The 25,537-nt window shown below is 45.3% G+C and overlaps 1 protein-coding gene across 2 annotated transcripts; it reads left to right on the top strand.

Annotated features, from left to right (window-relative positions):
• Positions 1-590: 590 nt before the first annotated feature.
• Positions 591-24,920, top strand: ATIC (5-aminoimidazole-4-carboxamide ribonucleotide formyltransferase/IMP cyclohydrolase). Of its 2 annotated transcripts, XM_074910395.1 has the most exons (16): positions 591-735; positions 1,374-1,500; positions 3,157-3,233; positions 4,339-4,405; positions 6,772-6,860; positions 8,012-8,163; positions 8,289-8,445; positions 10,131-10,256; positions 10,429-10,536; positions 11,782-11,867; positions 13,111-13,200; positions 14,867-14,995; positions 15,968-16,060; positions 22,161-22,343; positions 23,908-24,063; positions 24,573-24,920. In XM_074910395.1, exons 1-16 carry the CDS (start codon positions 714-716, stop codon positions 24,690-24,692), a joined length of 1,782 nt encoding a protein of 593 aa, XP_074766496.1. In that variant the 5' UTR covers positions 591-713; the 3' UTR covers positions 24,693-24,920. The 2 variants fall into 2 exon arrangements, with proteins under 2 accessions (XP_074766496.1, XP_074766497.1); XM_074910396.1 differs by lacking the exon at positions 15,968-16,060.
• The last annotated feature ends 617 nt before the right edge of the window (positions 24,921-25,537 follow it).

Below are 25,537 nucleotides of genomic sequence, written 5' to 3'. Positions count from 1 at the left end.
TGCAAGGAGTTCCAGGAAATTCAGAGGTCGGTAGAGGAAAAAAGCTCTCCCCATTAATACTCCTTACAGAGAAAATTTAAAAAATAAAGGGAGGAAAAGCATCATTTTACTATTTGCAAGCTTTTTTTTTTTTACCTCAGACTTGGCAAACAAGTGTTTTGTCTTTGCTCATTGGTAGATTGTAAGCTCTGAGAGAGGATTTTCCACAGATGACATTCCAGTGAGTATTTCTGCAAAAAATTAGTTGTCCTTATTGCACCCCCCCTCACTGCCATGAGGTACTGCCTCACCTACGCCTCATTTTTCCCCCGCCTCACAAGTTGGATTTTCTGTCACTCCCGAGGCCCCAGACAACCCTGCACCCCGGCCTGACGGTGCTTGGCCCGCCCGTAGCCCACTCGTGGCCACCCACCCCGTCCCCACAGGGTCCTGGCGAGCTGCACCCCACGCGGGGCGAAGGAGGAGCTGGTCCCCGGTGTTGCCCACGCAGGCGGCCCTGCACACGCACCGTGACCACCCGCTCCCACACGCACACACCCGCCCGCCGCCGCCTCCTCGCCATTCCCCGCCCCGGCCGGGCCGGGCCGGCCCCTCCGGCTCCCGCCCCCCCGTGCAGCGGGCGCCCAAATCCCGCCGGGCCGCCACCGCTCGCTCTTTTCCTCCCCGGCCTGCGGCCTCCTGCCCGCCGCCACCGCGCACCCACCGACGGCGCCATGGCCGCCCGGCAGCAGCTCGGTAACGCGGGGCCGCAGAGGCCGCGACCCCGCCCGCTGTGGCCCCTGCAGCGATCACCGGTCGCGGCCGCCGGGGCGGGTGTGGGGGTGCGAGGTGGGGGTGCGGGGGTGCTGCCCTCCCGCCGGGCCCCGAAATGGCCGCCGGGCCGAGGCGTGTTTGGCGGCTGCCGGGTTCACCGAACCGTGGCGGCCCCGGAAGGCGAGGGGCGGCCGGGGGCCGCTCTCCGAGCGGGGCCGCCGCTTCCACCCGGTAGTTCCGTGCCCTGAGGGGATGTGGCGGGCGCGCGGACGGGGCGCGTCCTTCCCGCCATGCCGGTTAACCCGGGCTGCGCCCCCGGGTGTGAGCTCCCGGGGGGGAGGAGGCGCGGGGACGGGGTGAGGGGATGCCCCGCGTTTGGAGCCCCGAGGCAGGGCAGCGAGAGCGGCCGCGCTGCCTCCGCCCGCCCGTAGCTGGCCGGGCGCGGAGGTGGGGGAGCGTGAGGCACCGGCTGTCAGCTCCTCCCTCCCCTACTCGAGCAGCTGGCATTCGAGATTTGTAAATTACAGCATTTATAAAGGCTTCTGTCTCTTAATCTTGTTGTTTTCTTTAGCTGTTCTACTTTTAAAATACAAAATCTTTGTGCTTTGCCACCCTGCTAGCTTTACTCAGCGTCTCTGACAAGACCAGCCTGGTGGAATTTGCAAAAAGTCTGAATGCTCTTGGCCTGGGTTTAATTGCCTCTGGAGGAACAGCCAAATCCCTGAGAGATGCTGGCTTGCCTGTCAGGTACAGACACTTCCCTGAACATCTCCACCAAAACTGCTCATTTGGGTCCTGGGGTTCCTTAAATTGTTTTCTCCATTTGTGAGCAAAAATGATTGAAAACTGGTCTGAAAGCAGGTCTTCCCTTCCAAAAAAAACCTTGCCCCAAAGCAAACTTCAGAACTTTCTTGGCCAGAAGTTGGTTGGCTGAGCCCAAAGAGTGTTAATTGTGCCCGTCAGCACACAGAGAGATGTCGGGAGCCAGCTATCGTCCTGTGAAGCAACTGATTGTCTTGAAACTCACAATCCGACCCTGGTATTGCTCTTCACAGCTGTCCTAGGACAGGACTGACAGGTGTCAGGAATACATTGATGCTCACTGGAGATCATTTGTCACAAATAACTTTCCCAGCATGATGGTCAGCTTTTTCACACCCTTTGTGTGGTGCGTTCACTGTCTGAGAAGGGACACGTACAGTCATCAGCTGTTTCGGTCCACGATTCTGGGGAAACTTGTTTTAGTTTCTTCCCTGCTGTCATTAAAAAACTAGCTCTGGCCAAATAAAAATTGATTCCAGTGCAGTGATGAAAAATCTGTCAGTTATTTGGCAGGACAGGTGTCTGTGATTAATTTTTTGCTTCCAGTGAATGCAGTGGTAGGCCCCTAGGGCACATCATCATGACTTTACCCTGCCTCCAGAGCTCCCTGTCCTCGCTGTTCTTCAGCACTTGGTCATGTCTCCCCAACTTCTTTACTTGATTATGCTATCAGTGAAGCCTGAAGCAAAGGGTGGTCACATTTCCCCTTCCCTTGATTTGTTTTTTCTTTACAATCAGTCACAGGGAATGGTGAAACCTTTATGTTTTAGCTAAGCTGGAAAGAAGAGTACTGAGGTATTGCTGCTTTTGAGGATGGTAAATTATCTCTGTTGTTTTTGGGATTAGTGTATTTGAGAAATAACCATACTGCTTAGTAGAGTGTGACCCGTAAACTTTGTTTTCATTCATCAGAAAAGCAGTTGTTGCCCCTCTGGAATGCTGAGGGGATTGTAGTGAAATTGATACAATTTTTTTTGTTTGGGTCCTTTTGGTCTTCTGTCAGATGTAGCTATTGTGTATGATAAAGATCAACATCTTGTCAAGAGTGAGAGTGTGTTAAACCAACCTTTTGGCTATTTCTACTAATCCTTCTGTACCAAGCAACATTTTGCTAACTAGCTGAAAGATGCCAACCATAATGAGAACAGTCAGATCTACCTTAATGTAGAATGTCTCATCTCAGAACTACTTCCAAGCTTTCTGTAAGAAGGATGCATCATAGTCTATCACTCAGCGTAGGTTTTCTCTAGCAATTTAGTAGTATGCCTTCCATATGTTGTGTTCTTACCGAGATACAACACACTGAAGTTTAGAGGTGTCACGCATGTGTTTTCTCTCTGAACGTCTTCTGTCATTGATGGAAAGGTGGTGATTTTTTTTACAGACTGACCAAAATAAAACTAAGTTTAATTTCTATCCCCTTACTGCACTTAAAACTTTCAGGGTTTAAGTCTTCTTCCAGAAAAACCAACATTGTCAGTGGATCTAAATTACTGCCCTAACAGGAATAATAAACATTCAACCTATAGATGAAGTCAGTGTGGCACATCTATTACTGTGCTGTGTTTTCTCATTGAGCAGAGATGTTTCGGACCTGACAGGGTTCCCTGAGATGTTAGGTGGACGTGTGAAAACCCTTCATCCTGCTGTCCATGCTGGTATGTTTCTGCTAATATAAGTCTAAAAGAGAAATCCGTGGGCAGTGAGGGTGGGAAGAAGGATTGCCAGATGCCTTTTTTAAGGGTTGTGGGGAAGACCTGAGTAATGAGAACAGATTTGCTGTAGCGGCAGCGGGAGAGGTGAAAAGCACGGCGTGGAGATGTGTGCAGTGGCTGAATAACTTCCTCTGTTGCTATGCTGGCATCTATGCAGTTAGCAGAGCTTTTCCTCCCCAGGGCTACAAGTAACAGGGCTTCTCTGTACATGCCTTTACGCATTCATTGCAGAGCCAATTTCAGACCTATTCAGGCAGAGGGCTCCACTGAATTTAACCTGTGGGTGAATCTGGTGTGCAGCATAAGGAACATGACAGTGTAGGCTTTAATGTGTGTTTTCTGCATGTCTGATCTTCCCTGGCTCCTCAGCAGCAAGGAAGCTGTCTGTAATTGGTCAATCTGCACATTAACCCATCTGCTTTTTCATCTTCTGTTAGTGTGCTTCAGATCCCTCCAATGGAACCTGTTGCCCATCATGCTTGAGGGCTGGAGACGTGGAGGCAAGGTCTCCATGTTATCAGTCTCCTCTGATAACCTTGAACCCAGGATGGTGATGTTGCTTACTCTGTGTCAGCCAGTCACCTGCGTGTTTCTCTGAGTTCCTAGACCCAGGGCATCCACTCCTGCTCACCTAAGAGGCACAGCCTCGCTGGCTTCTGTTGTTTTGTAGACTTTGTGTGTTGGTGGCGGATGAGTGGCAAGTGCCCTTTGTGTCTTCATAAACTCCTCAACGACAGTTTTGGTGTTTTAAGGGTAGCAATTGAATACTTATGAAGTACATTTTTGAGGTTGCTGTTCAGCACTTGGAATGCTCTACGATTTAGCACTGGGGAAGAAAACCTGTTAGTATGGAATTTGAACTGCCAAAGAGTCAGTAATATGGAGTAAAGGTAGAGGAATAGGGACTGAGGGCTGTTGTCTGAACTAGAGTCAGAAAGTTTATGGTAGTCTCTGAGGAAAAGCATGGTCTGACAGAAGATGTTGAATTAAAAAAATGTTTGTGATTTAATTATTTTTTTAATAAAGGTTTATTGTTTTTTGTAACTAGGCATCTTGGCTCGCAATATTCCAGAAGATAATGCTGATATGAACAAACAGGATTTCAGCCTTGTAAGGTAAATGCTGGGGGACATGATACAATTTGTCAGTAATCAAAAATGACCATTGGAGACCAGTCAGCACCAGTGAATGGGAGCAGTAGGGACTGTAACATCTGCACACCAGATGATCTGCAGTCACCTTCCTTCTCCTGGTTGGGAGATACTATGTTTTTAAAAATACAATTTTCTACAGATGCATCTTCATCACTTGTAGTAAGAAAAAACTAAACCAAGAAGGTTACATTGTGGTTTCCACAAGGAACAAAGGTTTTAATTTCTTCTGGCTATCTTGGAATTTTCACACTTTATGTTCAGTCACTGTTGGGCTACGTTACACTTCTTGCAGATCTGAATTCAGTGCTTTGGAAGCCGGTGCATCTCCCCTGCAAATTTGGCTCTGGGTGTCTGATCAGATGACAGTTCCTGATTTTGAAATACTTGCTTAGTAAATATACCCTTTGATATTTGCATAATGTTTACTGAGTTTCAACACATAAATAAAGAGTAGATGCGAAAAGCAGGTCAGGAACACACATCATTTGTACAGACAGAAAACACACAGATAGCAGAAAGCTTGCTTTCTGAGAGCCATCATGAGAGCAAGTGAGCTGCAGCCAGAAATTAGTAACACAGTTTGTGTACTAATGTGCCAAGGATTTTTTTCTGGTTTTGTTAGAATGTATTTACTCAGTACACTCACACAGGACAGTCTGGGATTATGTTTAACTAATTGGTTTTACCATCTAACTAGTGATTGTGAGTAACCAATTCTATGTCAGTGGGTAGCTGCTGGTTTAGAAATGAATGGCTGAAATGAACATAGTAAATTGTAGGTATAGCCAGAATGGGAGGCATAAATTGACTGTGGTGATTGGGCCAGAATTCATGTTAGCTTTTAAAAGTACTTTTAAAAACTGATGTGCCTAGGATGGATGGATTTCCAGGCTGAATTAGAAAACCTGAAATTTAAAACCGCAGGAATCCTCATAGATAGCTCAGCAGTGGTGGCTCTTCTTAGTATGCTGCATATTAATGCAGGCCCTGCTGAATTGCAGGGGGAGTAACATGCCTTTACATCAGTGACTTACAGTGCACTTGCATCCAGAGTAATAATTTGGATTTGGGTTGTCTGACATAAAGCAGAAGGAACTGATCCTCAGCAGGAGTGTCGTGACATAGTTGCATAAAATTTACAAACCCAGGACAAGGTAGGAAAACTTAATATTGGTTATCTTGATGTCCACAAATAAAAGAATTAGCAGTGTCAAAGTCCACAGATTCCTGATGGTTTGCATCAGGTCAGGAGCATGAATGGAAACGGGGGGGGGGGGGGGGGGGGGGGGGGCGGCATTACTGATAGACAATAAAAGACATTGTAGGAAATATAGAGACATAGGGCGTTCGGAAAACCATACTGGAAGCTGATAATCCCTTCTGCTTGAGTTCATTACACAGTGTGGAGACAAAGGAATGTGAAAAGTTGGACACAAGTGTATGCATCACAGCAGTTCGCTGCCAATACTAGGCATGCATTAAAGTTTGATACCTTCGTATATTCAGATCCAGAGAATAAATCAGTTTTCTTGGTTTAAAAACATTGTGGAGGTCAAAACAGATACCTCCTTTCACTACAGTTCATGTGGCACTGGTAGGATGGCACAGGGTAAGTTATTACTTCATGCTTTCTGGAATACAGACTGTGGCTTCTTCCAGATCAGATCAAAAAACTAATTCCAGCAAGGTCCAGTCTTACCTTGAGAGGGGAAAGTCAATTCTCCCCTCTGCTTTCATGTGCTACAGAGGCTTTATGGGATCCAGGCTGTGCGTTCAGGTTTCATATGCTGTTGATATTTTAAAAGTCCAGAAGGTGATACGTAGGTCATTTCCTGTTCTTGGAAAAGTTGTGGGAAATTAGATTGATTGTACTTTGTTTGCAATGAACCTTGCCCTGGGTGCTTACTCTTATGAAAGTTGGTGGATGTCTATTTTCTGCTGAGAAGTAGTACTGGAAATAGGGAAAGTATTCGCTTTGAAGTCCTTTGAAATGGCTCAAGTTGTGCACCAAAGTCACTAAGCATTTAAATACAGGCCCATGTTTTTAAAGAAACTCTTCCTTTAAACTAATTTCCGTAAATTGTGGTTCTGCCACTATTTAATGCACAAGGTCCAGTTAAATTTCATAATGCATTGTACCATCGCTTGGACTTCAGCTGAACACCACTGTCTCTTAAGTCTTTGGGAGAAAGAAGCCTTGGCTACAGGATTTTATGTTGGTCTGAGAGTTGATACTGAAAAATCACTGGTGGTATCTTGTCTTGCTAAGCCCAGTTGGTCATTTTTATTTCTTACTGAATAATCCTGCTTTTCCCCTCAATTCTCAGAGTTGTAGTGTGTAACCTCTACCCCTTTGTGAAGACCGTATCTTCTCCGGATGTAACTGTACAAGAAGCAGTGGAAAAGATTGATATTGGTGAGTTAAAGGGAGAGCCAATCTATTCTCCAGGCAGACCTGGTGGTTCTGGTCTAAGTGGCCTCAGTTATTTTCTTCTTGTTTGGTGGCCTTGCACACCCCTGAAGTCGGGTAAAGGGCTCGGGAGTGGCAGGGAGCAGACTGAAAGCATAATTAGGTAAAACTCATTGCTTTTAAGCAGTCCTGCAATTGAAACGGCAAGTGATGGTTGTAACAGGTTGTCAAGCCACGCAGCGTAGGTGGGCAAGTCATGCACTGCCCAAAAGAAGGAGCCTGATGCACTGTAGAAGGCTGTGCTACAAAGGGCTACATAAGCATGCTTTCTACTGAAACACGGAGAGCAGATTAAACCTCTTTTGCAGCCTCTGGCAGTGTAATAAAAATAAAAACCATGAGCTTTGGAGAGAAAAATCTGAACCACTGAAAGTGCTGTGAGGATTGCTGAAAACTTCACTACAGGAAGCCATTACAAGGAAAGGGGCTGGTCTACATATGTGGGAGAGTAGTTAGGACCTGAGTTTGGAAGCATGGATGCCTGTATCATCAGCAGTTTTGCTCTTCCTGCTAGTTATTAACCCCAGAAGGCTTGCTGTTCCTTCACTGCAGCATCTCTGCTTGGCAGCTTGTGAACAGTACAGGCACAGTTTTGTGCCTTGAGGTTGGATTGGGATTGAATTTTCTTGGAGTAGTTTAGTCCAAATGATGCCCAGCAGAGCTCTCTATTAAATGTTTTATGGAGTACTACTCACTCTGCATGTAGCAGTGCCAGCCTCTACTTTTCCTTTGAAACAGCCTAGTATCTTGTATGATTTAAAGCGGTGTAATATCTGTGCAGAGTCAGATTTAAGGGGGAAGAGTGGCATTTTATCTTACACAGAGGACCTGGGCAGGACTCATTAATATTTGCAGAGAGATTTGGGAACCTCTGTTGCTTGGCAGCATAGAAGTAAATCTTCCTATAGACACCTCACCAGCCTTGTGCATTTTGAAGAGCGCTCTCACAGTCCCTTCTCCTTGCTGGAGAGAGGAAGGGCACATTCATCTGGCACAAATGATTGATTGGTGCATGTCCCTTCTTGGCCTCAGATGTGGCTCTCAACGATGCTGTGTCCAGAACAGAAGTGCCTCATGCCTCTGTCCTTCTCTTGCAGGAGGAGTTGCCTTGCTGCGGGCAGCTGCCAAGAACCATGCTCGCGTGACAGTTGTGTGTGACCCTGCAGATTACGCTGCAGTAGCTAAAGAGATGGGGACATCAAGGGACAAGGACACTTCCATGGAAACCAGGCGTCACCTTGCACTGAAGGTTGGTCATTTTTGCTTGCGGTGAAGGGCTAGGCAGACTCGTTTGCCTTTCATTCCTTTGCTTCTTTAAACACCAAATCCTCTGTAAGTTGATGTTTGTGAGCTGATGGTTTGTTCTGTCCCCAGGCTTTCACCCACACTGCTCAGTACGATGCAGCCATCTCTGACTACTTTAGGAAGGAGTACAGCAAGGGGGTGTCCCAGCTGCCCCTGAGGTATGGCATGAATCCTCACCAGAGTCCTGCGCAGCTCTACACGATGAGATCCAAACTTCCCCTGACAGGTGAGGTCTGGGCCGTGCTGGCCAAAAGGGAGCTCTGAGGTAGCAAGGAAAGGAGGTGGTTGGGCATGTCTGCTGGTTGTCCTTAAAACTGAAATGCCATCTTGTACCTTAATCCAAGGGGTGGCCAGCAGTGCCTTAACAACTACTTTATTACTGAGTGGCACTAGCTTTGCAATTTTGCTGGGTGAGACACAAAAGGTTGTCTGCTGACCCCCACAAGACTTATTGTAGCTCCGTGTTCTCTGTTACTGTGGGATTGTGTGTCTGCACTGAAGACACTCTGAGCAGATTTACGTGGTGCACCTTCTGCTTCATATCAGATCCAGATTTTGCAAAGGGAAGCCTTGTTATCCTTCTAAGATGCTTTGCTCCTTTCCATTTTCCTTATTTAGTATCTCCACAGGCTTTTTGTGTCATCATATACTCTGTCTAGAAACCAAGCTGGTCTTCTCAGTGTTTGAATGGGTTTGGTCTTTTTTTCTTTGTTGGTTTTGAGCAGAGGTTTATTACCTTAGGTTTCTAGAATGTGGCTTCTGCTAGTGGTGGCAGAGGGAGGGGACACTGGGACAGGTGTGGTATCTCTCTGCCATTTTGTAGGGTGTGCCACTCATCGCAGCATTGTAGCAGTGAGGAAGACCCCACTTTTGGAGAGAAAGAAAGTCTGGCTACTCTTGTTCTTGAGATTGCTTTTAATGTTGGTGGAAAACAGCTCTGCCTTGTGTGCAAGCATTGTCCTGTTGAACAGACAATGAAGCATTTTGTTTCAGTTCTGGGATCTTGTAGGAAGCTTTTCCATGCCTGCACTAGAAGTTGATTTGCTTGCAAGTCTACGTCCCGTCCCAGTATGGCAACAGAACAACACTGTGTTCACTTGTACTGGCCATGGACTATTACTAAAATGATCTTTTACCTTCTGTCTCCCGAAATGCTCACAGTTCTGCCATGTCAGTACAAGCAGTTCTTCTTGCAGGGCCAGGGCAAAAGGTTTTAAGAGCAGAGTTGTGAATGGCCTTTACTCTTGGCATGGATTTCTGATGAAACGAGCAGAGGAAGCATGTTGTTAAAAGCTTGCCCTACATTTCATGCTTGTGAGTGGTTCTGTTTGCATCAGTTAGAGACAACACGTGCTGAAAGTTTGGCTAGTGCCAGAGTACTTTGTTGAATCAGAGCCATGGTGACTATATGAAATTTATGTACTAGATTTGTAAAGAAATTTAACTTCTAGGAAGCAGGGGATGTGCTTTTTGTGTTTTTCCCTGTCAGCTCTGCCCACGCACCTTGGTCAAAATCCAGCTCTGGTAGGTTCCTTCAGAAAGAGATGGCTCTTGTTCCCAATGGCTGCTGGTTGAAGATCTTAAAGAACGTAAGGGGGAATGTTCTGGTTTTGTTCCGCTTTGACAAGAGGGGAGGTGCATGGGGACAGTGTGTGTCTTGCTCCAAAATCATATCAGCAGCTTCTGGTAGGGAAGAGAATTGTCTTTGCATCTCCTGAGTCTCAAGCCTGTGCATTCCTCACAAGTCACTGAAACATTTCAGGGCACTTTGCCAGCTACTCAGCAACTGGTTAAGAACAATTTGTATTGATTTCAGTTCTTGGTGGGAGAAATCTTTTCTGCTTGTTCTCCAAACTCTGGGACGATGGGTCTGGCCCCTTTAATGTGTCTTTTTGTGTGCTGTGTTTGCAGTGGTGAATGGCTCTCCAGGGTTCATCAACCTGTGCGATGCTCTCAATGCCTGGCAGCTGGTGAAGGAACTCAAGCAGGCATTAGGCATTCCTGCTGCAGCCTCCTTCAAACATGTCAGCCCTGCAGGTGGGTGGCTCCTTGCTGCCGTGCTCTTCTCTTTGAACAGACTGTGGCTTTTGGCAGGCCCTGCTAGTGGGGTATGTGTGCCCCCTATCCTGACAGTTTTGGGGGGGTCCCGGGGGCAGAGGGAGCAGCGAGAGGTTCTGGTCTGGAGTGTCCTCCTGGTGTTTCCCACTAGGTGCTGCTGTTGGAATAGCGCTCAGCGAAGAGGAGGCCCAAGTCTGCATGGTGCACGACTTCCACAAGACCCTGACGCCCTTAGCGTCCGCCTATGCGCGAAGCAGAGGTGAGAAGCCTGGGAATAAACTAGTGTGTTCAAAGAGCTGAGCTTAATTCTCAGCACCTGAGCAGCATGCTTAGCACTTCGCAGGCTCTCCCCTTCACAGTGTGCTCCTCTGTAGGGTTTGTCTCCATAAGGATCTGACTGACTAAATGAACTGCCTGCCTATCAAAAATGGTTTTCCAAATGAGCAGACCTTGTATGTTGTTTCAAAGAGGCTAAAACCATTTTGGATTTATTCCTTGATGTATATAGAAGACCTGTAGCTATTTTGTGTTTTTTTAATTTAAATGTGTGTATATATATATATATACACACACACATATATTAAAAAAAATCGGTGGGGTTTTGGCTAAAGGATCTGGATAAACAGCAGTGATGGTAGCCCACTCAGCCTTCTATTGCAAATGGGGTGCTCAAGAATACTTAACCTGAGTAGAAATGTTTCTGGTTTTTTAATGCTTTTGTACTGCAGAGCTCACAAAAAAAAGCTAAAAATAAGTAAATAAAAATAGCTTCCTCTGCTTAGCTGAGATACTTTGCTAATTCTCTCATTTTCCATGGCATTCCTAGAAAATCTCCATGGATTATAGAAAACAAAGCAAACTTACTTGATAAAGGGCACATTGACTTGGGTTCCATTTTCACAACTTTAAAGACCCGTTTTGAACATTGCCTTCAGAAAACCATTGCATGATTGGAGGAAGAATAAACCTTTAGAATGGCAGGGACAGAAGAATTTACCTTACTAAGTGGTAGAGCATCTGTAATGGCAGCTGAGTTCACCTTAGCTCTGCCATTAAATGCAGAGAATATTTATTAAAAAAAAAAAAAAATTGCTTTTAGCTACATTTCTGGGTCTGGTTTCTTGCAGGAAAAACCAGAAGGGAGCATAGGCATCTAAAAGCTTTCCTTTTTTCCACAATCTTTCTGTATGATCCTTGCCTCTCCTTGTCCTCTTGCCACCATGGCTCCAGCAGAGCTTCTTGCAGTAATGAAGGTAGTCATTACAGAGTTAGAGCTTTGACAAAGGCAGTGAAGAAGGAGGAATATCTGAACTGTGGGAATATTTAAAGGTGCATGTGTTTGAGGTAGGATTTTTCATCCTTGTTGCTCTAATATGGCCTTTTTTTTTTTTTGATGTGGGATTAAATTATTAGCTATCATGGAAATGAACTGGATTGTAGGAGCAAAGACTTTTCTTTGTGTTATGCTATAGTTTGATAAATTACTAAAAATATTATTTTACAGGTGCTGATCGGATGTCGTCTTTTGGTGACTTCATTGCCCTGTCTGATATCTGTGATGTGGCTACTGCCAAGATTATTTCCAGAGAGGTTAGTTAAACAGCAGCAAATCATTCGAGTGTAAAAAGGAGAATCATACTAGATGAAACCATTTGTTTGTAACAGCCATTCTCTTTGAATTTGACCCATTTTACTGAAGACTATTGTCCATTTGTGTAATTTGATATCCGGAGTGCAGAATTTACACCTATCTTTTGATGCGTTTTTCTTCCTACCGGTTAAAACCTGGCTGTGCCCGAGAGCCTGTGAAATAGCAGTGCTTGAAATGCTTCTTTCCAAGAGATGATTGCAAACCTCTGCCTCGGAGGAGGGCTCCGGAAATGAACCCTGATTAGGCTGTCACAAGTATCTGGTTGAGCGGCTGTAATTGGAACAATAGAGGAGGGGAGAGCTGATGGCCAGCCAAGAGGAATGTGGATGATGATGGCCCAAGGCAGGAATGTGGATGTGGATTGCTACCTGCCAGTTGGTACACCTGTTACGTGTAGGCTCAGCCACTTTCCAGGCTGCACTTTTAACTTTGCTAGGTTCAATATTAACTCCATAGCTGACTCCATTGCATGAGTCACTGCTTTAAATACAGAATTAACCAGCTGGGAGTTAATGCCTTACCAAACACATTCATCCTGTTACATGTTGCTTATGATTTTAAGGCACGATGCAAAGGGAGAGCTTTGTATGTTAGAGGCTTCTTTTCAAACAAATGAAAGAGCACATTTGTCAGTTTGTGAGGATAACATTTGGTATACTCTTACTTTAAAAAAAACCCAAACCAAACAACAAACCACCCACATTGTAGGTTGAGAATACGAAAGGTGTATATCATCACTTCATGGCACTGATGAATGTAAACTCTTCTGTTTCAATGCTGTTAAGAGCTCTTTTGCCAGTATTTTTGTCTCATCAGGAGTATCACTGTTGAAATAAGGATTTATTTTTTTTAAGTCGTGTTTACTGTTAGGGCTGAGAAGTAGGGATGTCATGCATGAGCTCTTTTCCCCTGGAGGGGGATATTAGTTATTAGTTCCATTCTGCTTAAAGTGATAGTGAGGTATTTTTTTTTACTAACTCCTGCTAAGAGCTTATAGTGCTCTGCTGTTTCCAGGACTGAAACCAATACTGTAATAGTGCCTTTGGTACTGTATGGTGCAGACAGTCCCCCAGAGGAGCGTCTGCAGTGCCTTTCTGGAAATGGCATGTGGAGTTTTCAGTAATAGCTCCTCAGTTTTGGTTGTTTTTCTCACGTGGAAGCTGAAATCTGTGTGTGTTGCAGGTATCTGATGGTGTGGTAGCTCCTGGCTATGAGGAAGAAGCTCTCAAAATCCTTGCCAAAAAGAAGAATGGTGGTTACTGTGTCCTCCAGGTTGGTACTCCTGCTCTACTCTAACCCTCCACTGCCTTTCCTGTACCTGCTTTTCACAGACATTAGTGTCCAAATAGTTGAGGGGCTGAGCCAGGTGCCCCTGCAGCACATGGAAGTGTTTGCTCTGGGTCCCTGTATGAGCTGGAATTCCACCAGCAATGTTGTGTCATGTTTAGCCTATAGTCATAGAGGGGAGTATTTTCATAATGCCTTTCTTGGCTTTCAAACTGATGTGGATTTAGAGTAATTAAATCTATGGAGCAGCAAGAGTACTTCAAAGAAATGGAATTTCTGTGCTCTCTTTCCACTCTTTGCCAGCTTTCCTCTCGCTTTGCTGAATTTGTTTCGTCCTTGAGTTCTTTATATCTAAGATACAGTGCCTCAGCGATGTTGTGAGTCTTGGCAGTGGGAGGCGTGTGTAATATATCACCAGGGAAGCTGTGTCTGGGCATGTGGTGTTTGTGGAGCAGTCTTGAGTACAGTCAGTGAGGAAGAGAGGAGCACAGGCGGAGGTTGGGCCTGGGATGATGCACCTTTACGTCCTGCAGCCAGGATGCCTGACAAGGAATATTAATACAGTGTGATCAGGTCAGTGTCGTGTTGCCTTCCTAATTCCCACAGTATTGTGGAGACTTCAAAATTACCCAGTTTTGGTGAACATGACTAACGGATTACATAATGCTGTCAGAGCAGCCAAACAGGTCCTATTTCTGCCTGGCTTTGAAGAGGCCAGTGAGCAGAGACCTTTCTTATAATATTACAAAAAGAAAATCCAGGGCTTAGCTGAAATTGCAATTGTAGTGTTACTGTGAAGGGGATACTGTAGAAGATGGCTCAGGAGCTTCAGGCAAGAAGGAATGAAACTGCAGATAATCTTGGCAGCTGCTTACCTCCGGAATTCAATTAGCTTTGCAAGGATGAGGTATTGGTTAAGCCTGTATCTTTAGGGGCCTGTCTGCAGAGGGATGTTAAGGAAAGTTGATCTGTACAAATTTAAATGGATTAGAGAAACCACATAAAGTGTGTGCACGCTTCTATTTAGAGCTGGTAGCCTTAATCCAGTTTACTTCGTATCTCAATAACCTGAACTGGAACTACCAGAATTCTAAATAAGCCCATGCATGGGTAGACCTGAATGCAGTTTAACAGTTACATTTAACTTTACCCCTTACACTGGTGTAAATTAACTGCGCTGCATGCTTGTTTGGAGATGTGCCCCAAGAGAGTGCAACTCCAGAAATAATCGCATTCGCTGTTTTCTTTAATGTCAGAGAGGGTTGGAGTTGTACCTTGAGGCATGTATGAAGCAACTCAGAATATTTCTACCTTCCTGTGGAAGACTGAAAGACTCTTTGTGTGGATGTTTTCCCCTTTCTGTGAAAGACTGGAAGACTGTAGATTTTTGAGGCTCACAACATGGACATACGTATATAAGCCTCTATACTGCATTACCTCTCTTTACTCTGTAAATGTCACTTCATGCTGTTGAGACCTTACTGCTCCAATTAATTCTCATTACTTCTGATGATTTGACACTGCATTGCTTTCTATAAACAGTTCGCTTCTTTTGGATTCTTTAGATAATGTGTTTTAACGTAAGCTTTGACTGGATGTTGGCTTTGAAGAGCTCTAAAAATGTTTTATTGGCCTATCCTTTGGCTTTTAGATGGATCCCCGTTATGAGCCAGATGACAATGAGATTCGAACCCTCTATGGATTGCATCTCATGCAAAAGAGGAACAACGCAGTCATCGACCGGTCATTGTTCAAGAACATTGTTACAAAGAATAAAAACGTAAGTGTCAGAAGATAAATGACCTTAAAAGACTGGTGGAATGCACTGGTGTGATTTTATCAGGGAAGTCCTCACAGTCCTATTTTAAGACCTCTTAGAATGTTTTGCTGAGATTTAACTGCCTTTTAATGAAACAATGCAGCAAATTTTCTGGACCAAATATACTTGGGTAAATCAGAGTACTTTGCCTTTGTTTTGATCCCTTACATAAATAAGAGAAGCTGGACCTTGCCCTTCATCTCCAACTGCTAAAATATTTGTATTTCTTATTTTTAAGAAGCTACCGTGTATAATTTTTTATGGTGAGACAGCCATGTACTAAGGTTCCATTGTGATCTCATTTTGACTCACTGTTTACTTCTCCCTTTAGTGTACAGTGTGTTGTATAAACTCTGGCCTTTCTGACATTGCTCATCATTTAGAGTTAACATCATTAGAAAGATACCAGTTATTTCTTTGTCTCTGATTTTGTTCTCATTAAAAAGCAGTTGTTAATGAGCGTGTGATTAGTGACGTGCTCTGAAGCAAGTTCAGACATTGAGGTAATAAAAGTATTTCAATAAATTAGTAAGGGAACAGACTTAAAAATAATACTTATTACAGATATTGGGAGCTATTATTACTGTTGTGGTCCTGTGTGTACTTAAGCATGGGCTTAGCTTTTGGCCTATTAGCACATCTGATGACTGTGAGCAAATACAGAAGATTTTGCAGGCTTAGAGCCAGTGATAGTGTCCTCTTGACCTGGTAAAATTGAGTCTTATCCCTATGACCTATGAGATTAGCTGCAAAACCAATAATTTACAGTTTTTAATCTAAACAAAATTTGCTGGTAATTGAACAAAACGAGATGGTTTTAGTTACATTGTTTTCCCTCTCTATGATAGGGTACTTGTGATGGCTTTGGGGGTTTGCAGATCACTAGCCAGTTGGTTGTTAGGATGGATGGTTGACAGTGGTGTTTTGTTTCAGCTGCCCGAGTCTGCTGTCCGAGACCTGATTGTTGCCAGCATCGCTGTCAAATACACCCAGTCCAATTCGGTTTGCTACGCCAAGGATGGGCAGGTAACCAAATCAGGCAGCTCTGTGGAGCATGTTTTCACAGCCAAGCTGGTCAGAGTGTGCTTTGGTCAGGCCTGAGTTGTAAAATCATTTAGCATACAGGAAGCTATTAAACAGGTACAGATGAACTGGCCTAGATGGTGCCGTGCAGACCAGGAGCTAAACCTGTGTTTCTCAAAAGGTTGCTTCAAAACCTCAGTGTAATTTTTTTCACAGTAATGACAGGGCTGGCTCTTTCAATGATAGGGTTGGAAAAAGCTCTTACATGCCTCTGCAAGTTTGGCCTTGAGTCATTTCATTCTAGCTACTCTGTCCTTTTATATCACTTTTTGAGGGTGTGTACATATGTTGTAGTCTGTGTAGAGCCTTAGGAAATGACAGTAATTTTCACAGCTGGATTCTGACTGTCCAAATGGTTCTTAGTTTTATTTTCATTTTTTATGTAAGAAAGATGGGATGTGCTTTCTTTTTTCCCCTTCGGGGCATTAAAAATCTTCTCTTGTGCCTGACTTTTTATTTTTTTTAAAAAAAGCTTTTGATGGGTGTTGGGATTTACAGTAGCATTATCAAATGTGTAGTTGATACATGAATTTTGGATTTTTAAAAAAATCCCTTATTTCCAAGCTATTGCTAGGTGTTCAAATTACATCAGTTATCCAAAAGTTGTTGTATTAAAATTTGTATTCTTGCCCAGCAGCTCATTCTCATAATGCTGTTTAGCTGGTTCTCTGCTCTCCATGGTAACTTTTCATTAGGCCTGGATCATTTTTTAAAAATACAGAGGAAAAAGACAAAGAATGTTTTTGATCTTGAGCTTTGGTACTTCATAAATCAGCGAAATGGATCAAACAGTGTACCCTACAGGTACAGACTGTGAATGAACTATGTCTTTCCTGCATTGGTACTCATCTGCATTTGTCAGATTGTTGTTACAGCCTGAAAACATTGCAGCGCTGTCTTTCAGTACTTTCTGGGGTCATGTGCTGTATGGTTCTTGAAAACATGTCTCTGGAGAACTGGCATTTTTCTTTTATTCAGCTTTGCAGGTTTTTTTTCCTGCTTTTAAATGGCTCTTTGTACTCAAGAGTGTTAGTTCTCTTAGCCCCAGAACAAAGGTGTCACTATCTTTGCTCCTTTTCCCTTACTACAGCAACAATCTCCCCAGTGCTTTTACAAGTCTGGACTTAACGTGGTGCTGCAGATGTTTCTGAAATGTGTGTGGTAATGCGTGTACCATATGGAAGGGAGAGACCATGAGGGAGGAGTGGAAAGCAGTCTGGGCAGGCAGGGGTTTAACTAGTGGGGCTTCAGTGATACTGTGCATATTTGCAGATATATTTTTTAATTGACTACAAATGTACCTTGTCTTGGTTTGTTGTATATGTGACAGGGAAGGCTGAGATCAGAGGTCTCTATACTGCACTAAGACGCAAGTGGCTTTAAGAGTAAAGGTCAGCAGCCATTTACAGTCACTTACTCAAGGAGGTGGTGAATCTGCATTAGGGTCTTCAAATCAGAGCTTAACATCTTCCTTAAGAGACTCGTCTTAGACTGGCTCTTAGGAAAGATTAATTTCCAGAAGGGGTTGTTGGGGGTTGGAATGGGCTGCCCAGGGCAGGGGGTGAGTCCCCATCCCTGGAGGGGTTGAAGAGTCAGGTTGGCTCAGCGCTGAGGGATCTGTTGGAGTTGGGAACGGTCAGTGTGAGGTTCATGGCTGGACTGGAGGAGCTTCAAGGGCTTTTCCAACTGAGATGATTCTGGGATTCATTACAGTCCAAATGCAGAAACACTGTGTAGTGTGCTACAGGCAGTGATGGAGGAGCTCAGGTAGGAGTTCCCTTGTGGTTTTAAAGTCTCTGGAAGCTTCCTGAGACTGTTAAGTATTGAGACCATTGTTCTTAACGTAGAGGTGGGAAAGAAATAAGGTCCACTGAGAACCAGTCTTACTAAGGTAGTGGTTAACTTGTGTTGTTCTTGGTGATGCTGTGCAGAACTACTGGTCACATCACCGACTGAGGCATACCATCAGATGTGTACAGGAATATTTGGGTGCAAATAAAAACAAGCATGAATCAAGAACAGGGATGGAAAGTAACTTCCAGATTGTTACACTTTTCCAGGATCTGACTTGTTTTGGGTTATATGAGGCAAGCCTGGGAAGTCCAGCTTGCTCGCAGTTCCACTGCTTTCAGTTTTCCAGGGGTTACGGCAGCCTCACCGCATCCCCGTTGCCTAGCAAAACTCTTGTGTATCAGACATCCAGAACATTTTTTGACAGCTTGGCTTCGCTGGGTTTGTGAGTGGATTGGCCACACCAGCAAGGGCTGGTGCTTGTGTTAATAAGTTCTAGGAAAGCATGGAGTGGGAGGAAGCATTCATGGACTTGAGTGTCACTTAATTTGCGGGAAGCCAGCTGCCACTAATTGCAGTAAACACTTTCACTTGTTTTGTCTGACTTTCAGCACAGTGAAGCCAGTCTGTAACATGTTGATTTACACTTTCTTTAACGATACCATCATGTTTTAAATTAGCAACTTAAAATTACTCTCTTTCTTTATTCTCTGCACAGTAGGATAAAACAAACCTGTTAATCTACCTTGCTGTTTTCCACAAATGGTGCAGATGTCTGTCAGTTATTTCATTGTTTGTCTTCCCAATTGTGAAGTCCCTTATTTGATTTTTTTGTAATTCCAAATGTATTTAGGGTTTCTGTTTTCACTCATTATTCAGGTTACATCTGAGTAAATCCAGGCCAGTCTGGATCGCTTTGCAAGGATCCTTTGGGCATTATCCATCTTGTCCACTCCATGCTCTTGCACAGTGTTCCAGCTATGGGCCATGCTTGGCTCTCCTGTGAGCCACTGTTTTGGTCAAGTAGTTCTCAATTTTCACTCAAGCTTTTTAAAGTGATTTTTCTACTCACCCTGTATTATTGTCTCCTTTCACTCCTCACACTTAATAGGCTCTGCTTAAGTACTTTTTGATTCCCAGGAGATTAAACTTTGAAAGAAGCTTAATTAATTTTTGTGTAGAAAATAGGCAGAAAATAGAGGGGGAAGGTTTGCTTTGTGGAGGATTTTGAGGCTTCAGCTGTGTTTTCAGGTCGGAGGAAGCCAACATTTGAGGAAGGGAGAGATGAGGTGTAGGAAGAAGGAAAAGAGGGAGAACGATGAAGTGAAAAAGGGAAAGTATAGGTACATCCAGACAGGCCAGTGTGAAGAGAGATTCAGCTACAAGTCTACAGTTTGCTTTAAGCAGAAGCTCAACCTTCTGTTTTCTCCTCTTTAGACTTAGAAATCCGAGGCTGTGCTGAAGAAATCTTCCCCAACGGTGTTGCATCAAAACACATTTTTCTACAGAAAGGATTTCTCTTTCTCTGAATCACCATTTTCCAAGGAAGTGCATCTCATCAGCATGTTCTTCCCAGGCTGTAACTGTAAACTCCCTTCTAGAACAATGTGGGCTCATCAGAAGGAGGCACAGAGAAGCAGCTTTTATATTCTTTTGCCTGTTAAGCCGTTATAAAAACTTCCATGTGTTGCAGATAATATCTCTGTAGATTTAGAGATACCTGTGAAGAGTTTACAGGACTCATCACTTTGTTTAACTGGAATACAAAGTTCTTGCTATTTCAGAGTTGTTGCACGCGAGCTAAAGTTCAGTTATGGATCTACTGACAAAATTTCGGTCAAAAAATGTAAAATATTTTGAGTAGCTCAGAGAGAGAAGGAAAACACTCTTTTTGAGAAGGGTGATGGGGTGTTGACAGGTAGAGCTTGATTTCTAATCTGTGCCCATGAAGGAGCTGTGTGTGTTTGGGGCTGCATTGGCACTCTCTCCAGTAGCATTGTCCTTGCTGGCTGGAGGCCAGGGCTTGCAGCAGACTAGCCAGTTCTTTCACAGGAGTGTAAGGCCACAGCTCACAAGTACATGATGAACGTGAGGCACCATTCTGGCTAGGAAAGAATGGAGAGGCCTTGCACTTCTGGCACATGACATCACATTTTTTAGAAACTTGGGAATGTTTCTTGGTATTTTGGCCCCAGCTATTAGCATTCTGTCTGGTACTCTCTACTAAAAATTTCTGCTTTACCCTAGCCTGGCTTGCTAGGCTCACTTTTAAGGGCTGGGTGACAGTTAATCGCATGCAGTGTATCACTATTTTAAGTCCTCCCCTTTGTCCATGGAGAGAAAGTAAAACTCTGTGGAAGAGATGATACACCTACACGCAGCTGGCCTTGAGCTCCCTTGAGGTGCTGGGTCCCGTGCAAGTCTGAGGGTTGAACAGGGTAGACAGTGGAGCAGAGGTTGAACATCAGGAGTGTTTGTGGGGGTGAAGGTGTCACTAAGCCATGAGAAACTTTGCATCTAATTAGTATTTGTGATAATACTAATATCCTTGTGGGTTTATTAAGCACTGATGACTTCAGCTAGAGCTGAGTGGATGATATTAGATAGCAGCCCAAGTCTTTCATTTGCTCCTTGGGGGAATAGTATCCAGCAGCATTTGTTACGGTTCTGGTAAGAGGTGAAGTCACTGTGTCTTGATGAATGAGAAGACAAATGATTCACTCCTTTGAGGGCAGCCTTTGACTTACAGCTTTACCATCTGTTTCAGTCTGAGCTGGAAACTCTGAGGCGCTGGCCAGAACCACTGGCCTCCACACAGTCTCCCTGGAGCAGTCCCCCATGCGAATGAACAGTCTGGTGAACAGTTCAACTGTGGCCTCATAGGAGGAGGAAACTGGGAGAGGGGCTTGTTTTCCATCAGACCTCCGGTTTGAAATAGCCAGAGCTCTCTTTGCAAAGCCAGACCCATAGCTCTGAAAGCCATGGAGAAAAGTTACCAGCTCGAATTTGACAGCTGCGGTGGCTAGGTCTGGCCTTTGTGTGCCTGGCATAATGTCACGGCAGAGGCAGAGTTGAGGGACAGCAGCCAGTCGGGAGCCCAAGAGACCTCAGCTCAGTTCCTTGCGCTCGCCAGTTGTGCCAGCAGGCAGACGGTGTCTGCAGGGGTGGTGCTGCCAGTGTCCAGTAACCAAGACGTCTCCAGCCACGTTCAATGTCAGCGCTTAAGGCTGCTGCTGTATCCAGTGAGAGTTTGCAACAGCCCAGGGGGGATGCAAGAGCTTGTGTACATTCGACTGTGACAAATGGCTTGCAGAGTTACTGGACCACCAGACTCCAAAGAGTCTCTACATATTTTATTCTAATGTACCTGAAAAAATGGGCAGAAGTTGAGTATGTCTGATGAGAAAGCCAAAGAAAGCGGTCTGATAAAAGCAAATGGAAACTGAGCAAATACCGTGTTTTCATAGCAGCTTCCTCAAGGAAAATATAACTTTTTGGATTTTGCTTCTGGAAGCACTAGGCCTGTCTGATATCAAGCAGAAATGCTATTAAATAAGGTTAGCAGCAGCCATTTTAAAAATCCTGGACTCCCTGCCAGATGGTGGAGTAGGAAATGTGTGGTAGCTCCAGGGCCCTGACAATTCCTGCGATGTAATGGTCCCGCTGACCAGCCTTCCTGATCGAGCAGTGGATATACTTTCTTATCAGCCTTGACAGACAAACTGCCCTGTAATCCACTGCATATCACGGTTGATCTGTTTAAACTGTGTATGCCTGGCCCACCAGGAAAGATGATGGTGTTTTGGTGACCTGGGCTCAGACTTTAATCCTCTAACTGAAGTGCCCTTTTCAAGAATGGGTAGGCAGCCTACCATCTCTTAGCAGTCGCACTTGTTTCTACAACCAACAATTTTGCCTTAAACAAAAGCCATAATTGTGTGACTCTCCGGAGGTTAACAGCTGGACTCTGATGGCTGGGGCTGTGTTATTTAGAAGGATGGAAGTATCTGGTGTCCTCAGAGCGACTGTCAGCTCAGTAGAGCCGTGGAAGTTAGCTGTGCAGTGAGCTGTAACAAATTTACAGGATGCAGGTGTTTTCCAAGTTTTCCTCGCTAATTACCTACACTCTACTTCAGTGAAGAGCAGCTAATTTGTGGGACTTTGTCTCTCTTAATTGCTGGTCTGGAATGCAGCTCTGGCTGTGATCTCTGTGCAGCAAGGTGTGATTGTGCTTTGTATCTCTGTGCTTCAGGTCATTGGCATCGGAGCCGGCCAGCAGTCCCGGATCCACTGCACGCGCCTGGCTGGTGACAAGGCCAACAACTGGTGGCTCCGGCACCACCCACGTGTGCTCTCCATGAAGTTCAAAGCCGGTGTGAAGAGAGCAGAGATCTCCAATGCCATTGACCAGTACGTCACTGGGACCATTGGTGAGGTAAGAGCTGGCTGAGAGTGTCCAGCTTCTGCAGAACGAAGTCTTTATGTAGTACTTAAGCCAGACTTGAGTTTTGCAGGTGGGTGTCAGTAATAGAACCCAAACACCTGAGAGATCAAGTGACCAGGGCTCACATGGTGACTTCCCCAAGGTCATTTAATGGCCCAGTGGCAAAGTTGTCATGATTTTCCCCTCAACACTACACCCACTCCTCAGGTACTGGATGCTGCCCTGCGCTTCAGTGCGCAGCCGGTTTCTGAGAGTTTCCCCCAGCAGTGAGGAAGGGTTAAAGCTACAGTTAGGGCTTCACTCATGTTTCCCTGTCAGGGCAGCTTGTTCTTCCCTTCTTGCATGGTGCCGTTTGCTTGTGTGGTGTTTTGGATTCTCAGAATCCCTCTGATGTCCCTGTTACAAGCAACACTGAGACAAGAAAATTGTATGTCCTTTTCAAGTACTGAAAGCCAAGAGCTGGATTGGGGACCTTGTGAATCATCTCTGTGAGCCGTTGCTTGTTTAAGGGAGTAAGAACTGGTGTTCTGCTGTTTCAGAAGGTGAATCATAAACCAAGCTGCCGTTTGTCATATGTTAAGTCATCTACCAGATCCTGTTTGTGCATGCTGGCATTTACACAGAGCAGCATACTGCAGGCCAGCCAAGCAGAGCATCTTGAAATTAGGGGGGGTGTGGGGGGTGTGTGTGTGTGTCAAAAAAGTATCCCTCAAGCCCTGCGGTGAGGAGGGGGAAGGAAATGAGTTAAAAGGAGACTATATCAGCACTAGTGTGGCTAGTAGGGACAGGGAAGGGATCTCACCCCTGTACTCGGCACTGGTGAGGCCGCCCCTCAATGACTGTGTTCAGTTTTGGGCCCCTCACTCCAAAAAGGCCATTGAATGACTCGAGCGTGTCCAGAGAAGGGCAACGGAGCTGGTGCAGGGTCTGGAGCACAGGTCGTACGGGGAGCAGCTGGGAACTGGGGGGGTTTAGTCTGGAGAAGAGGAGGCTGAGGGGAGACCTCATCGCCCTCTACAGCTACCTGAAAGGAGGGTGCAGAGAGCTGGGCATGAGTCTCTTGAACCAAGGAACAAGCGCCAGGACAAGAGGGACTGGCCTCAAGCTGTGTCAGGGAAGTGTTAGACTGGCTTTTAGGAAACATTTCTTTCCAGAAGGGGTTGTTGGGCGTTGGAATGGGCTGCCCAGGGCAGGGGGGGAGTCCCCATCCCTGGAGGGGTTGAAGAGTCGGGTTGACCCAGCGCTGAGGGATCTGGTGGAGTTGGGAACAGTCAGTGTGTGGTTAATGGCTGGACTGGAGGAGCTTCAAGGGCTTTTCCAACTGAGATGATTCTGTGGATGCAAAATGAGCTGATGGGGGTAGTGTGTTCCCACCACCACCTGGGATTTTAAAATCCCTGGCAGGGAGGTTCCACCAGCAGAGCTGTGGGAGCAGAAAGCCCTGCTGAGCCTGGTGTCAGGGGGGTGCCATCATCCCTCATCCTGGTGTGCTCCTGGCAGGGCGCTGCCAGGAGCCCAGGCTTCAGAGCTGAGCTGGCTCCTTCTGTTCTTGCAGGATGAAGACCTGCTGAAATGGCAAGCGATGTTTGAAGAGGTGCCCGCGCAGTTAACGGAAGTGGAGAAGAAGCAGTGGATTGCCAAGCTGACCGCTGTCTCCCTCAGCTCCGATGCCTTCTTCCCTTTTAGGGATAACGTCGACAGAGCTAAACGGGTAATGTCATGGTGGGGCCAGGATGTCAGGGTGACTAGAAGGAACCGTCTGCGCAGCCTGGGCTTTTTTAATTCTGTGCAGACTGCTGAGGAGTGTCTCTGCTCTGCACTGCTGGCTAGAGTAGCACAGCCTGGGAAGGATTTTCCTGTGGTTACTGGTCTCACGTGGATAGTAATTATCCAGCCATTGCTCAGTTTGTTGATTTGGGATGAATAGAGGATTAATGTTTATTGAACCATTTAAGAATATCAAGACAAGGCCTATGCTTCCAGAGGAGCCATTTCACTTTTTTTTTTTTTCTTTTCTTTCTTTCTTTCCTGAGCTGTGGAGAGAACTCACTGTTCACATGAGCAACTCCCCTGTGAATGGCATTGGGCAATGGAAGCCTTTGTTTGTTCAACACCTAGTATCCTGGGATGAGGCTGAAGGACTGGGGCTGCAGCTCCTTTTCAGGGGGATTTTTGGTTTTCCATCCATTAATCCTTCCACTTCTCTCTGTCTTTGTTCAGAGCGGAGTACAGTTCATCGCTGCCCCATCCGGCTCGGCTGCCGACGAGGTTGTGATTGAAGCTTGCAATGAGCTGGGGATAACTCTCATTCACACCAATCTTCGGCTGTTTCATCACTGAGTTTGCCGCGGGCTGTTGTGGTCCCTCTTTGGTCACAGTCTCACCCGCAGCAGTGACTGGAATATCACCAGCTTAATTTGGAGGCACCTGCAGTCTGTGCTTAGCAAGTGTTTGTAAGACCTGTAAATGAGATCTTGCCCTGTGTTAACAGAGAATGAAGGCGCAAGAAGTCGGCCTGCAGCGTAGAAAATAAGTCTCTTTTGCAAATAAATACACGGTTCTTAGCTATATAGAGTCTGTAGTCTTTTGTCATCCAAATACTGTGTCCTCAGGAAACAGGTTAATTTTTGAGGTAAATTTTGTGGTCCAGACTTTACTAATGCATTAGAAGGCCTGTGGAATGCTATGAAAGCCTGGCTTATGCCCAACTTCTTAACGAACTGATAAAAATCTGTGTTTTAAACTGAAATGAGCTGCTGGTAGTTTTCTCCAGGGCGCTTCTAATCCATTACTGTCCTGCCCTGTGGGGTGGGGGTAGCGGGTCCTTTGTGCAAGGCAGGCTCGGGGTGGGCACTCTGAATCCAGCGCTCTGGGCTGAGAGGTAGTGTCAGGTTGCTTCCTCCAAGGTAAAAGGATCATTGCTGCCAGTTTGACAGGCTTGTTCTCCTACCCGGGAGTTCAGCTCCGAGTTCATAGGCAGGCATCTGGGAAGCATCTTGCCTGGAGCCACTTCCCTTCTCCACTGTGTGCAATTTGCATTAAGCAGATTTGAACTCTGATTAGAAAAACAAAGTGAAAATCTGGAGCACAGTGAGATGAATAAAAGTAACAGCCCAGACGTGGTTTTGCTGGCAATCACTGTGACTGTTTCAAAGGGATTTTTTTTTTTTGTTCCATTTTATAAA

This window comes from Athene noctua, chromosome 7 (assembly GCF_965140245.1).
Source record: "Athene noctua chromosome 7, bAthNoc1.hap1.1, whole genome shotgun sequence".
In the NCBI taxonomy this organism is placed as follows: domain Eukaryota; kingdom Metazoa; phylum Chordata; class Aves; order Strigiformes; family Strigidae; genus Athene; species Athene noctua.
This window is presented reverse-complemented; position numbering and strand designations above follow the sequence as displayed.